Source organism: Carassius carassius, chromosome 45 (assembly GCF_963082965.1).
Source record: "Carassius carassius chromosome 45, fCarCar2.1, whole genome shotgun sequence".
NCBI classification, from domain to species: domain Eukaryota; kingdom Metazoa; phylum Chordata; class Actinopteri; order Cypriniformes; family Cyprinidae; genus Carassius; species Carassius carassius.
This window is the reverse complement of record NC_081799.1, coordinates 19,366,580-19,382,236: the sequence shown is the minus strand read 5'-3', so window position 1 is coordinate 19,382,236 and position 15,657 is coordinate 19,366,580. Positions and strand designations below refer to the sequence as shown.

The window sequence follows — 15,657 nt, the reverse complement described above, 5'->3', positions numbered from 1 at the left end:
TTGTAAATTGTAATTTCAAAGATATTTTGTGGGAAGTGCTATTCATTTCTTCATGTGTAAAACGTTTTAATAAGGAGAAAAAAGGGCTATGTGAGCCCTAAAATCCTAAAAAACCTCCTCAGCCCACTACATATCAAGTAATCATACTCATTAATAAATCGATAGGCTATGTTTATTTAGAAAAAAGACAAAGTTTTAAATTTGTTTCATAAAACTGATGACTTTTTAAACACTGGCCTAAAGATGCTATGTTATTTCTGTTGTTAATTTTTGTAACGTGAAAAGCCCTTTAATTAACCATGGTTTTATTATATTAAAACTGTAGTAACAATTTTTTGGGTGAATTGATTACCATTTGTATAACCACAGATTTACAACAAATACCATTGTTAAACTATGGTTATTATAGCAAAACCATGGTTGATTTGTGGTTACAATGGTTTAACTACAGTAACCATGTTTTTTTTTTTTTTTTTTTTTTTTCATAGTAAAAAACATGTAATTTTCATAAGGGTTGGCCTTTTGGCACATAACGTCCTCTACTAGTTTGAAACAAAACTGTTTCAAATTCTAAATATTTGAGTAAATATTTCAAAATATTAGAGTAAATTTGTGCAAAAGATAAGTTTCATCCATTCAGGAAAGGAATAATCAAAGGACAAACAAGGACGTGCTGGTTTCAAAATGTAATTTATTTCATTTGGATAAAATGATCCTCTGAAAATCTATAGCAATTTACAGTGAGCTGACAGCTCTAAAATGTGAAAATTACAATTTAGTTTTAATAATTACTATGTAAGTGTAAATACACACAACCAGACCTTACTTAACACTAATAATAAAATATGACTGTTAGTTTTAGGAATGAATGGTGAAAAAAAGCAAAATTTTTGAAAAGATATTGAGCTGATTTCAGATTGTGAGTTTGTTGAAACCCCATCGCAACATAGCAACTAAATCTTATAACTATTTTTTAATCAATCACACAGTTATCAAAGTAATACCTATCAAATAAGATCATGGGAAATGGGAAGAGTGTAATCTATAAACATGGCAGGAACTGTACACGGGCTCCAGGCCATTTAAATTACTCCTGAGATAAACACAGGTTTTCTTATCAAGCTGAGCAATGAGGTTTTGTGCTTGTGGATGTTCTGAGTCCTGAGTCCCAGCACAGCATGAGCACTGTCCCGACAGACCAGATCTGCTATACTCATCAGAAACCAGACTGCTGAACCAGAATATTACAAACAATATAGAACTATGATGACTTTATGGCTCAGGATTAATAAGCATTGCAGGAAACTAATGAATAAAATCTCGATCTTCATGATTCTTCAGTCTTCAGAGCTGTTGAAACAAGCTCTCTAAAGCAGAAACCACTGGCTGCTCCAGCCAGGATTCATCCATCTCTGAAAGACCATAAAAATATGTGCTAATTATCTCAATTCGTCCAATTATTTAAGGTTGTTTAATGTGTTTGTGTGTGTGCTTACCATTACATCACTTCCTTTGACTCCTCCCCTTCCTCTCTTCCTGATAGTTTGTTAAATAGACACACACACACACACACACACACACACACATATTCACTTTATAAGGTTTTCAGCAAATATTATACTTTTTTGCAGTGCCAATACAGTTCATGTTTGCATTTAGATAAGGAAAATGTTTACCCAATGGCGGACCCTCTACTTCTTCCAGGAGATTGACGGTGGAGGTTGCAGAGCCCAGACTGAGAAGAAGTCAAGGACCAAACACACTACAACTTTAATACCACAGGGTCATATAGCTTCTAAGATGTATTTTAAAACAAGCACTTTTAACTTTTAAACGTTACTTTTTAATTCATGCAATACATATTACAACAAGCAGATCAAATAATCAGATTTAAACACACACACACACACATTACATTGAAACTAAAAGCTAGACTAAGAAAGATCTAGAAATAAAAACATACATAGATGCAAACTGCAGGCAGCGACTGTCAGGGCTGGAGATGTAAGGATATGACTGGTGTTTGGGCAGAACTCGCTTTTTGGACTTCTTTCTTCTAGTCTTCTCCGAGAATGATCTAGCAATTTCAAAGAGCTTCTTCCTTGTAGCTTTAGGTAATAATGCAGCGGTCAGAAAAGGACGAGAGCTTAAGCCATTACATGAATTTACTGTTAAACTTCAGGTCTGTGTTTCCTTACATTTGCCCATGTGCTTGAGTTTCTCCAGGAATAAGGCATCATCAGAGACTGATGAACAGGCCTCTTCAGACGCCGAGCCACAATTATCACCTACACCAAGAGTTAGACATGAGCACGTCAAACATATAACTGTTCACATTTACAATTCTCCTTTGTGTTCTGCAGATGATAACAGAAATGTCATTTTTTGGTTAACAGACTAATTAAACCTTAAAATAGAACAATTAAAATGCAGAAAAGTGTAGAATATGTTCCCTGTAGGCCGTTATCTGAGTGTTGTTTAATGTGGCGGCACTGACAGATTCAGATGAAGCTTCCTGTCAGTGTTTGTGTGGCAGACGGCTGATGGATGAAGATGAAGGGAATCTACCTTCGGTGGAATTCTCCGTGCAAGCAGATGAATGACCACACTGTGTTTTCTCACACCTCTGACGATCTAAAACACAGCAGGCAAGAGGGTCACTGAGGGCAGGTTAAGATCAGCCGCTCCAGAGTGAGTGGAGGGAACAACACAGCACTGCACACAGTGAGTGAGGAATGAAAGCTGTCAAACACACACACACCCCTCTGGGGTTTATTTAAAATGCATTTTAGCGCAATGATAGGAGGAATGGATTACAAATATGAGAATGAAAAACTGAGTACAGTTAATTGTGAATTTATTTGTATGGTGCTATTCATTATACAAATCATTACAAAAAGCAGGAAAGATGTGGAAGAAATCTTGGAAGGAACCAAGACTTTGAGGGGCCCCAAAATACAGTAAAACCTGAAAAAAAGATGCTTGAATGAAATGTTAGTTTATAAACTTTTTAATATGAATGACGGGTTTTCCTCACATGGAGAAATCCAAACATTATTTCATCTTATGTGAAGTATGTTTGAGAAATGAGTGTGACAGTGTGTAATGTGTGACAGTGTGTAATGTGTTTATGAATACGCTTCACTAAACCTTTGGGGAGGGATTTTCCGCATAGCGAATTTTCCGCATAGTAATCTAATGCAATGTAATAAAATAAAATCCACTTATTGTGAATGATTTTTGGCCTTGTAATGTTTTGAAAAATAAAAATTTTATAACCAAATCTTCTGGTAAAGTGACAGAGTCCTCTTTAATGTTGTTTTTTGGTCTTTTCCAATCATTTAGTCCACTTAAACTCTACCCCTTTCTGCTTAAAATTTTTCTTTTGTATAATCCATTTCACTCAAGATGTACATCACAATATGGCATATACATGTGTGTATGTGTACCTATCTCCAGAGCTATGAGGAAGTCTCTGTTACGCTGTAGCTCTTTCATGAACTCCTGATTCTGCAGGAAAAGGGCTATTCGCTCATCCTCTAAGTACTGTTTCAACTTCCTGTCCTGTTCAGATGACCAAACACCACCTGACAGGGCACTGCTGCTGGATGAAAGCTGCGTCAGGGACGACAGGGAGGTAGAGGAGGAGGAGGAAGGCTGAGACAGGTTGCTCTGAGAACGCTACAAGAGAAGGAAATTAATAATGATATTTTTACTGAAATGATGGGGGGGTGGGGGGAATCAACCATGAGACAAATGAATTGACATTTACTTTGAGGTCCTCAAATCAAGATGTAATGCTTGTTGTTGTACACTCAAAAAAAAAATTTGTTGAACGAATTTAATTAAAATAAGGAAAGGTTTTCCACGAAATTGAATTACATTGTTCCAACAATATCTAATTTGTTTGATATGATTTGTTGTAATCTTGTTGTATGAACTTGAATTCATTTAGTCAAGACTTCAAAAAAAAAAAAGTGTTATTCCTACTAGATAAAGATTTGCCATCCCTAATAGAGAAAATCTTTTCAGGTTAACTAGGTCTAATTTTGCCATGCCAACTCTAAAAAATAATGCCCTGTTAACTACATTTAATTGTGTCATGTCTAATATATCTAACAAAGCCATAGTCAACAATATACATTTTTGTCCTGCCTACTAGATAAAATTCCCAACATTATAATTTTAGCTAACTTGGCAGGTCCTCAACCCAACCACAAGCTCCACACTTCACCACAATGGTAACTCGCACAAAATACACCAATATAAAGTCTTTTAAAATGCCCACATAATAGAGCATTAGACATGAAAAAGTCTCCTTATTATCACATTTTACTAAAAACTGCATAAAATAACACTTTATTTCAACATTTTCTCTCCCCATATCCAGTCCTGTGCAAAGCATGATGGGAAGTGTAAAACTTATTTTGAGGTACTTGATTGAAACATGTTCTTTCAAAATGAAAACTTTATGTTTAACCAACGAGTGGCAGTTTTAAGTCAGTTTAACATGACACAATCATGTTGAACTGAAAAATAGCCAAAATGGCATTAATTCAACATGAATTGTTCAGGTAAAGTGAACAAAACTGAAAAATCATTTTTTGAGTGTAAACTGAAGACTTTTGAGTGAAATTTTGAATGAAATTGTGGCTGGAAAAAAAAATGGTATGCATAAAATGCAACAACAAATGTATACAATATGTATGATATGGTAACAGAGCAAATTTGGACAGATTTTGATTTGGATCTGAATCTAAATCCTTGAATCTGTGGCTAAATGTTTGTTGATGTAAACATGATATTTAGCGAGGATTTTAATACAGAATACATGTTAGTGGTTTGTAAATCCACCTGAAGAGTTTCTGACTGCTGAGGCAGGATACGCAGGAATTCATCAGGGAGGTTGTCTAGTAACGGTGGATTCCAGTTCCTGTATCTGCTAACCTGCTGATGCCCAGGAGGTGGATAATCATTGAACCTGACAAAATAATGAGTACAAAAGAAAACAAATTCTTTTTATGAAATACTCTGCTGAAATTAGAAAGACCTGATGGGATTTTCATGATTTAAATAATTTAATACACTGTTGTTTGAGTTCACAGACTAATTGGTCAGTAACTAATTTTCCATCTTTCCATTTTGTAATATTGCATTAAAAACACTTGATGGAAATAACAATCTGTGCATAAAAATGTATGCATTCAACTGAGGTGGAATTAATTCCTCAATGCACAACAAAAAAACATTTGTAACACATGAACAGATCATTTGACTGGATAAGTGCACTATCCCAATGCCATCGTACACCATCTCAAATGTTGCTTCAATAGTTCTGAAATCCCTGGGCAAAAGTCTGACATAAAAATTATTTGGTTCCCTCACAAAACTGTCCCACACAATTGGATTCCCAGACACCAGATTCCTTCCTCCCAACACAAAATAACCTGACAGCGGTTGTTAATGTGTTTTGTCTGTGTGATCTGAGGCACCGCACAAGTATTTTATTATGTAGGAAGACATAAGCTACTTGCTAGGCTTTGGCAGTGATATGACATCTTAAATACCCTATAGGATGAGGGTTGAGGCTGATATGGGGTTTTATCTGGCCGATGCCAATATTTAGAAATTAGGGCAGCCCGATGGCCGATATATGATGCTGATTTTTGAAATTTTACAAATTTTGTCTTAGACAAAGAAGAAAAAGAAGAATTGTAGATCAGTATATGGTGGCTACATTTTTATCTAATACAAAGACTTAAACTCTGATGGGAACAAATTTACAGAATAAACTCCTAACACAAAGATAAAAAATAATAATAATATTTATAAGATATAAAAAATAATCTCCTGTGATTTTTGCATCAGCAGATCATGTGAATGGATAACTAGTGAAGCAATCTCACTGCAAACCATCTCAAATGTTGTTTTAGTCATTCTGAAATGCCTGCGTTTTGGTTTGAAGAGGAGGAAGAATAAATAGTAAGTGAAAGTTGTCAAGTCAACATAAAAAGCATCTGAACAAAGTGAATGCAGATTCAATATCTCTCTCATATATTAAAGTGTTATTATTAGTAATTTCTTCCAAAAGGAACCACAAATAGATGTTCTTCTTGCCTGGGTGGTGGTGTGGATGGAACATCTGCAGGATGTTTTCTGTCAAAGATGTGCATGTCATAGGAGGGCACGTAGATGGGTGGAGGCTCCTCATCTGAGCTGCACGGCTCAAGCCTTCTCCCCAGGATCTGCAGGAGATTTGATGGAAAGATTATTTTGTGTACCAAGATCTAAAAATGCTAGACTTCTGGGTCTCAATAAAACCTAGACTCCTAGACTCCTAGACTCACCTCTGGAGGGATGCTGTCTTCAGAATCTGAGCTGTCATCTGTGGCCTGGCTGTCCAAGCTCATCTGCAGTAGCTGGTCAATTGTGGAGTCGACAGCACCATGGTTGGCCCTCAAGACACACTCGATAACCTCATGCTCCATGCTGGGGAACATCATCTTAAAGTCATCCATAGCCTGGCTAAACTCCAAACGGCGGACCTGACGTGGAGGCCTCCTGTTATTGAGCTCTCCTGAGGCAGCATCGCCCCCTCGCGTACCGCTGCCATGGTTACTGTTCGCGTTACTCCGGCGGAAAAGACTGGTCATCATTTACAGCACCTCCCTCCCACTCAAAACTGCCCATCCATCACAGTGGCTCCACCCCTTGACCTATGCACCGCCTCCGGCCACGCCCGTTATCCACTCATGATGTCCCAGGAGGTGAGCTTCAGTATATAGAGAGGCAACATTGGACAAACTTTTCTTCTGCTGCTGACAGCTGAGACTCAACCACATCCAGGGCTGGCTGGGATTCCCAGAATGCCTTGTTCTCACTCTCACAGTCACCCTCAAAGCAAAGGATAAACAGCAGCCCGCTCCTGAAGACCTACATAAGAACAGCAAAATGTTAACCATTGATATTTCATTCAGCAAAAGGGTTGTTGAAAAAACATGGATATAACTTTAAATATATATATATATATATTTATTATGTGTGTATGTGTGTGCGCATATATACATGTATGCGTTTATGAATACATAAAGGAAATTGTATATTCTGTAACTGGACATTGTTTCAAGTTTTAATAACCTTTTTGTCATCACTAGTTAATTATAAATGGTTCTGTATAGAGCAAAACTAGTTTTTTTTTATATATAACAATTATTACATGTAGACTCTCAAGTTAATATGAACGCTGTTATTTTAGTACTATTTACCATCTATACTATTATAGTATTTATTAATATTTTGAATAGATACTTTTTTATATTTTCTGTTTTAGTTTTTAAGTTTTAGTAATTGTTATGTGCTTTTGTCTTTTTGTGTGTTTTTAAAAAAAATTCTATATAGGTTCAAAGTATTTTTATTTCAGTTTCAGTCATTTTAATAATTCAATACTACATTTTAATACTTAATTTATTTATTTCTTTCAGTTAGTATGGAGGGCCAAATTACTCAAAATTAAACCATTAAATAGATGTTGAACTTGAAATAAATAAATAAATCATATACTTAATTAAATAATCAAATACATAAATAAATGCAAAAATAAATAAATAGCCATTCATTCATTTCCTTCACATTTCATTTTTAGCGTTACGGGGCGTGGCGACAACCGTAACCCTGAAAATAATTTAATTTAGAGAATTTTGGCTCTCCATAAGTTAGTTACCATGGCAGTAATGTAATTCGAAATGTAAGTTTTTCATCTGATACTTTTATTTTGTATTTCAGCTTTATTTAAAAAAAAAATTAAAATTACTTTTAATTGTTTTATTTTTAGTTAACAGTACACTCAATATAAGGCACCCAAAACAGCATTAACCTATATTTATTTATTGGTTTTTGGTGGATTGTACAGTATTTATTGGCTTTAACATCAGTGTATCAAAAAATATAATATCATGTATATTATACAATAAATAGTAATAAATAGTTTAATAATATAGTATAATATAATTCATATTATACAATAAATAGTAGTTAAAATAGTTTCAAATGTGTCATGTGAACAACCCCAAAGCAATTATAGAAATGGTTATAGATCTTAAAGTTACATCTTTACATCTATTTTAATTTTTTAAGAAAATGTATTATTTTAAATCATAATGCATACACACACACACACATTTATAGCATGAGTCACACAGTGGTTGGTCCCCATTGGACATTACTGTAAATGGATCTGGGTCATTAACAAACAAGGCTTCCATAAGAGGTATTAAACTCTTAAAAAGGGCACAATTTGCCCTCACACCATACATGATCGGACACTATGCTCACGATGCAATCATGTATGTGCAGTGTGCTTCACATGCCCATATATGTATCTATATTTCCTGCTTACCGTCTATCTGCAGAGGAGATGCAGACTCACACCAAAAGATCCACCAGGAAACGACTACAACCAGCAGTATAAACCTTTAGCTCCCATCACAGGCTGCAGGCTCCTCCGTAAAATCCGTCATCGGAGAGGTTCGGATATCCCTCGCTCCCATTTTCATCTCTTCACATTAATCTGCACCCAAAACCAAACAGGCTGTGCTAAATATAGCCACAGACTCTGGCACAGTTTGCCAGCGAGTGCAGGAACAGTAGCAGCTTAGTGATGTGTCTCTGAAGAAGGGCAGCTGTGCCCTTGTGAATAACATACTGCGAAGACGGACGTCATCCATAGTTAATACGCCCGCTGAGCTGATATCGGTTAAGCAGGGGTCCGTGTGACCCACTGAGATGGATTAGAGCTGGAGGAATGCCACACAGAGCAGGATCTGATTGATTACTGTGAAAGAGATCTCAGCACGGTGGAGAATGGGGACAATCATCCTTCTGGTGCTACACAGGAAAACTTGTTATTTTAAATCACAACCATCATCGACAATCAATGTGATCAGAGTCTGCTGGTCTCGTCTCCATGGCAACCCCACGACCATCAATCCCACTATTGGACTCTTCGAGGAAGTGATTCATTAAGGAAGCTCAGAATAAACCACAGTAGTGGTGTTAAAGCACCGAACACTATTAAAAGTCAGTCTTGCTGTTTGATACACACTTCATATGAAATCAATAAAACTGAAAGTGTAAGTGTAAAGCTTTTTGGATACAAAACTCAAGCTGAACTTTATTGGGTGAAGGTCAAACCTGGGGTCAAGTAGTCATATAATTCACCCAAAAATGAAAATTCTGTCATTTACACACTTTCATTTGGTTTCAAAGCTGAATTAGATTTATACTGGACATACCTCCCCTGTAATAAGCTATAAAGGGCCGTTCACACACCAAGAGCGATAACTATAACGATAACTTTATTAGTGTCCACACTAATGCAAAATCATGTTCTGTTCATAATAAGCGCACTGCAGTTTTGTTGTCTGCTGCTTTAAATCAGGATACTCTGAATGGCTATCAATGTTTTATAATTTATAAGCTGAAAAAAAAAATTGTGAAAGTGATTCCAACTATATTGATCCTCTATATTGTTATCTTTATGGTGTGGACTCTGTTGTTCCTTTAAACTTAGAACAATGTTTAAAACTATATCTATATAAACTGTTAAATAACTTTAGTTATCTATAATAAAATAAAGATATTGCATTGTGCTTTTGAAGCTTAAAAGATTCAGTATCTATTTAGTGTTATTGCATGGAAAAAGTTTAATGAATTCTCATAAAATGTATGTTTTGTGTTCTATGAAAGAAAACCTGTTACACAGGTTCACTTCAATATTACACTCTTAAAAATAATAGTTGCAGAAGTGGGTTTTCAGAGCAATGTCATTTTTCACATTTTAGTGAATAATTCTTTAAAGAACTATTTATTTTCCTTAGTATGAAGATCATTTTAATAGCTTTTTGCTCTATACTGTATAGAACCTTTTGTGGAAGGGAACGTTTCTATGGTTTTTAAAGGATCTTCACAGAAGCACAGATGCCAATAAAGAATTTTAACAGTGTAGGGTGAACAAATCATTTCAGAATTGTTATTTTTGGGTGAACTAATCCTTTAAAAGTTGAACAAATCTTTCATGACTCCCTTTGGAACAGGACAGAAGTGTGAAGCTGCCATATGTACGACAGCCCTGTCATTAATAATAAGCTATAAACAAAATTTTAATGAAATTCAGAAGGCAGTCCCATGCCAAAATGATCCCAGTCTCCCTTTCTGTATTACTGTGCCAAATTCGGATGCTTTTCTGGCTGATTCAGCAGCCAAGAGGAGAGTGAAATCCAAATGGGCAGATTGTGGTGTCTGACAAGGAGAGCTGTTATCACCACAGGACTCGTCTGTGGGTTAGTGCTTATGTCAGAACACATGCCTGCTGTCTACGTATAAAAGTAGCAGCATGTTCACTGGCACCTCTCATGCTATCATTAGCCCTAATGGGGCCAAACCCATGAGGATAAATTCCAGCAGTCACTTACAGACTTTCAAGATTGTTGTTTCAATTCATTTTATAGGAACAGAATGGAAAATAAATATATTGCAGATTGTACTGAATGGATGCAAGCATTTTCCCAATGACTTTTGTATAATGTTCAGCCTAAAAAAAGGGGAACAGTTGCATAGAGTGCACTGAACTAAAAGCATGAGCAAGGCTTTTTGACATTGTCCTTGTTTTTGACCTGGATCCACTGAGATAGAAGGAGAGAACAGGAAGGAACAGTGCAGAGGGGAGGTGACAGTCCAGTTCTTTTACAATGCTGTTTAGACTAAGGCAATCAAGTTGCATATCACCTTTAAAAACCATAACAACTTATTTCATCCAAAAATGATAATTAGCTGAAATTAGCTCACCCTCAGGCAATCGGTTTGTTTCTTCATCTGAACAGATTTGAAGAAATGCAGCATTATATCACTTCCTCATCAATGGATCCCCTGCAGTGAATGGGTGCCTTAGAATGAGAGTTCAAACACCTGATCAAAACATTACAATAATCCACTCCAGTCAATCATTTATCATCTTGTGAAGCAAAAAGTTCATTAGAAACTTCTTTTGGATCATTGTGATGTTTTTATCAGCTGTCTGAACTCTCAGGCACCCATGCATTGCAGAGGATCCAATAGTCCATTTTCTTTCTTCTCAAAAACTTGGAATGACATGAGGGGGAGGGGAGTAAATAACAGAATTTTCTTTTCTTTTTTGATGTACTATCCCTTTAATAAAATCTGTGACGTTAAGCCATAAGTACGCCTAAAGCTTTTTTTTTCTATACCAAACTACTATTTTTCAGGAAAAAAGAGCAAAAAGTAATACAGCACAAGTGATACTACTTTTATTATTACTATTATTATTTAATTGTTACATATAGACATAAATGACCAGTGACACTATTATAAAAATAGAATTATAACTGAACAGCGCTTCTGTATTTAATTTAATCTAAATAAATGCATAATCAAATCATATGGCAGAGAGAGAGGTAGAATGAGGATAAAAGCTTACCAGCTGAAGATTTCGGCTCTGATCACATTACTCGATGTTGTGTTCCTCCATGTTGTACATAAACAGTTATGTGCGTGACAGCAGGAGACCGCGACGTTCACAGCGCGTCAGAAGAAAGCTCTTTATCGGCTCATGAGCGCTTGAGCTGTGGGCAGATTATCCTCCTCTCACCGCGCTCAAGAGCAACCTATAGCGGATACAGGTGAGTAAAGCATCCCATTCATTCCAAAAGATAAAATCAACTCCTGAGGCCCTGTTACATAAATATTATTTTATGTATTCATATATATATATATATACATAGATTAAATTAATCAAGAATTAGAAGATTTTTAAAATAATATTTTTACTCCGCAAAGATAAATCAATTTGATCAAATATAGGCAAAAATTATATTTCAAATAAAAGCTGTTTTATGTTAACTTTCTGTTCATTAAATAATATTGAATATATGCCTAAATGTATCAAGGTGTCCACATAAATATTAAGCAGCACAGCTTTTTTAAACATTGATAATAAGAAATGTTTCTTGAGCACCAAATAAACATGGAATGATTTCTAAAGGATCATGTGACACCAAAGACTGAGGCTAATAGCTATAAAAATCAGCTTTGCCATTACAGGAGTAAATGGCATTTTACATTATTAATATATTCATCAATAATATATTTAAACAGAAAATAATTATTTTAAATTGTAATTTGTGTGTGTGTGTGTGTGTGTGTAGAGTTCAAATGCTAAATCCTTTTAATGGCAATGAAAAGGTTATTTTTATTGCCATTAAAGTGAAATAACTGAACATAAACATACATATATATATATATAGTACAAACCAAACGTTTGGACACACCTTCTCAATCAAAGAGTTTTCTTTGTTTTCATGACTATGAAAAATGTAGATTCACACTAAAGGCATCAAAACTATGAATTAACACATGTGGAATTATATATGGAATTATATACATAACAAAAAAGTGTGAAACAACTGAAAATGTCATATTCTAGGTTCTTCAAAGTAGCCACCTTTTGCTTTGATTACTGCTTTGCACACTCTTGGCATTCTCTTGATGAGCTTCAAGAGGTAGTCACCTGAAATGTTCTTCCAACAGTCTTGAAGGAGTTCCCCGAGAGATGCTTAGCACAGCTCACCCATAAACCATCTCGATTGGGTTCAGGTCCGGTGACTGTGGAGGCCAGGTCATCTGGCGCAGCACCCCATCACTCTCCTTCTTGGTCAAATAGCCCTTGATGCCTTCAGTGTGACTCTACAATTTTCATAGTCATGAAAATAAAGAAAACTCTTTGAATGAGAAGGTGTGTCCAAACTTTTGGTCTGTACTGTATATACACACACACACACACACACATATATATATATAAGGGGTGTGATGAGACAATTATCCCATGAGATGAGACATGAGACTGGGTTCACGAGAACGAGATGAGACGAGTTTTTAAAGAAATCCTCAATTATGAAATATATAGGGGAAAATAGTCTTATTCTAGTGCATTTTGCAATCAAATTGTACTTTATGAAATCAAACATCTATTTTAATTAATTTTATTCAGGTATAAACAACATGTAAACACTGCAAAAGGTTTTGCCACAAACTCAACTGACAGGCAAGTAATTGCATAAAATTACAAATAGGCTAGTATAAATAAAAATAAATAATGAACAAAACAAATATCCCTTTAAAGTGGAAGTGAAGCAGTCAGTCAAGTTTATTATTTAGTAAACTGATTTCCACTTTAATAAAGATATTATTTAAAGTCTATATATATATATATATATATATATATATATATATATATTTATATTTATATATATTTATACATGCACACACACACGAGGTAACACCCTATATATTGCCCCTATAAGATATATTATTGTTTTCTGTGTTATCGTTTGGTCTTTTATGTATGTACATAAGTTACAAGACCAAACAAAAACACAGAAAACCCCACAATAATAGGGGCGATATATAGGGTGTAACCACTGGTTTTCTGTTTCAATAATATGTCTAAATTATTTATTACTTAAGTGCTCAATGTTACCAAATGAGGTGTTTTCATGAATATGAATGAACGAAGAAAAATGCTCTTCAAATACTAATACAGCTGCCTGTACTTACAGACACGGGCAGATGGTGAACAGCGGCGCCCTGAAAAAAAGCGCAATTGTTCTTTCAATGGGACTCATTGTCTTTTATCCCCGTTGTGAGGCGACAGCCAGGGGTGAAACAAAAGACCTTGAACCCGAAGCACCTGCTCATGGACACGAGATTAAACCCAGGGCTGATTATATTGGGATCCCAGGGGCGCGTCACGCCTGATCAAATGATGCGGCAAGCGTTAGGCCGTGAACGCACACCAATGGAGACAATGCACATGGAAATGAGTCCTAACGACCAATATGAGATTCGCGAAGAAGAAGAAAAAGGCAGCATGTAAGATTAAGGAACTAGTGTGGGGGGAGGGGAACAATAGAACAGGGCCAGATGGAGAGCCATGAATTAGAGATGAAAAAGGATTTTTCTTTTTTAGGTGAGGTTCATACATTGAGAAAACGCTTATATGTGATGTGCAATGCCTGACGCAAAATCAAGTGGAAGTCAAAATATCTGGCCCATTGCCTAGGCTGAGAGTGCCTGCTGGTCTTCTCTTCTGCATTCCCATTGGCCAGACTCCGAATTTCCCATGCAACTTTACAAAGAGACTTATAGCAAAATATTTTACAGATTTTTCAGATTAGAGTTTCCACTTTTTTTGACCAGCAAAAGCAAAAATAATTTGAAAGTAGATGCAAAACAAATTAATTTAAAAAAGTAAATCTATAACAAAAACAACAAACGTATCTCATGTAATCCTGATATAAAGACAGAAGCTAGTTTAACAAATATCAGATCAGGGTCTCCATATTTTAGCAGCAAATTAATTTTTTTGGACCAAAATAATTTGCATTAAGATTGCATTGATTAAAAGGCCAAAAAAAAAATGAGTGTAATTAGAAAATCGAAAGAGAATAGAAATTTCTGTGCTTAGAAATAATTTTAATACGGTTACTTCTTGATGATTGCAGAGAACCTGTCAAACAAAGGTACATCTGTGTGAAGAGAGCAAGAAAGTCATAAAAGATTAATGTCTAGATGTTGCTTTTCCATATTTATGCAATACATTTTAGCACTGCTGAAAATAAATGCTGGTAGATCTCTCTTAAATGCTTGTTTTACAGTTTTTTTTATTTATTTAGACAACCCAAATAAAAGGCACATAAACATTGCGCATGTTTACATAATTATTTCTGACAAACTTACATTTAAGAAAAAATGTAGGAATGTTTTTCTTTCTGCTACTCAGAAAGCCTAGTCTTCATATATACAAAATTACCATTGTTAATGTACTAATACAAAAGTTTTATAAAAGGTTATTTTGCTTTTCTTTGCTCACATTGTCTATCTGTACTCTAAGATCTTCTGAGCTAAACACTTCTGTACAAACATATACATTCAACTGCTTTCACAGGGGCTCCAAAAATCATCCAGTTCACCAACTGAATCAAAACAACAACATTGGACTCAATTTGAAAATGTTCACTTCATTGGATTTCATAATTGGTTTCAATTTGGCAAATAAAAGAGGCAATTGTAATGCATCCACCATGAAATGCATAAACGTGCATTCTCACTCGCTAAACTATGGAAACATGCTTTTGTTTGTTCTAGTGTGATGGGAGAATCAAATGCCTCACGAGACACGCACACAAACACACACACATGGATCAGGGATTCATTGTGTCTGATCAGGAAAAAGCATCCCCTTCCTGAGACTCAGTGCTGGGGTGGACGGTGTCCATTCAGACACTCCAGATCGTCAAATCATTGGCGGGATAACGACCCACAAAAAATTGCATACAAGTCAAATAATTAGTGTTTTCACTACAGCAGTCTCTTCTCTTTTGCATCTGCTCCATGCACAGGAAGCATATAGAGGAAGTGGCTGACAAAATGTACCTAAATTCTCTCACATTGGTGGCAGTACTGTGTAGTGAGTGACAGCTGACTCTTCCTACTGTTGTGTTTCATTAACACAAAATTATTAAAATATTTAGTCCAAATAGACAAGCACACAGTGTTGAAATTTCCAGAGCCAGTCTGTAAACATCT

At 35.5% G+C, this 15,657-nt stretch overlaps 1 protein-coding gene across 5 annotated transcripts; it reads right to left on the bottom strand.

Moving 5' to 3' along the window:
• Positions 1–674: 674 nt before the first annotated feature.
• Positions 675–11,561, bottom strand: cuedc1a (CUE domain containing 1a). 5 transcript variants are annotated; one of them, XM_059539469.1, is made up of 12 exons: positions 11,492–11,561; positions 8,396–8,566; positions 6,348–6,933; positions 6,118–6,245; positions 4,855–4,981; positions 3,450–3,681; positions 2,569–2,634; positions 2,199–2,288; positions 1,964–2,108; positions 1,677–1,735; positions 1,497–1,536; positions 675–1,412 (listed from the first exon to the last, which is right to left on the bottom strand). In XM_059539469.1, exons 3-11 carry the CDS (start codon positions 6,654–6,656, stop codon positions 1,499–1,501), a joined length of 1,194 nt encoding a protein of 397 aa, XP_059395452.1. In that variant the 5' UTR covers positions 6,657–6,933; positions 8,396–8,566; positions 11,492–11,561; the 3' UTR covers positions 675–1,412; positions 1,497–1,498. The 5 variants fall into 5 exon arrangements, with proteins under 5 accessions (XP_059395452.1, XP_059395455.1, XP_059395453.1 ...); XM_059539472.1 differs by lacking the exon at positions 11,492–11,561 and having other exon boundaries at positions 1,497–1,532; positions 2,015–2,108; positions 8,396–8,898; XM_059539470.1 differs by lacking the exon at positions 11,492–11,561 and having other exon boundaries at positions 1,497–1,532; positions 8,396–8,896.
• Positions 11,562–15,657: the final 4,096 nt, after the last annotated feature.

Bases quoted from the DNA above. Each gene is read 5' to 3' on its own strand.
- cuedc1a (XM_059539469.1), bottom strand. From the start codon at position 6,656: ATGATGACCAGTCTTTTCCGCCGGAGTAACGCGAACAGTAACCATGGC. The intron at 4,982-6,117 runs GCAAGAAGAACA...TTATTTTGTCAG, and splicing joins CCATCCACACCACCACCCAG to GTTCAATGATTATCCACCTC. The intron at 1,736-1,963 runs GTATGTTTTTAT...ACTTCTTCTCAG, and splicing joins TGCCTGCAGTTTGCATCTAT to TCTGGGCTCTGCAACCTCCA.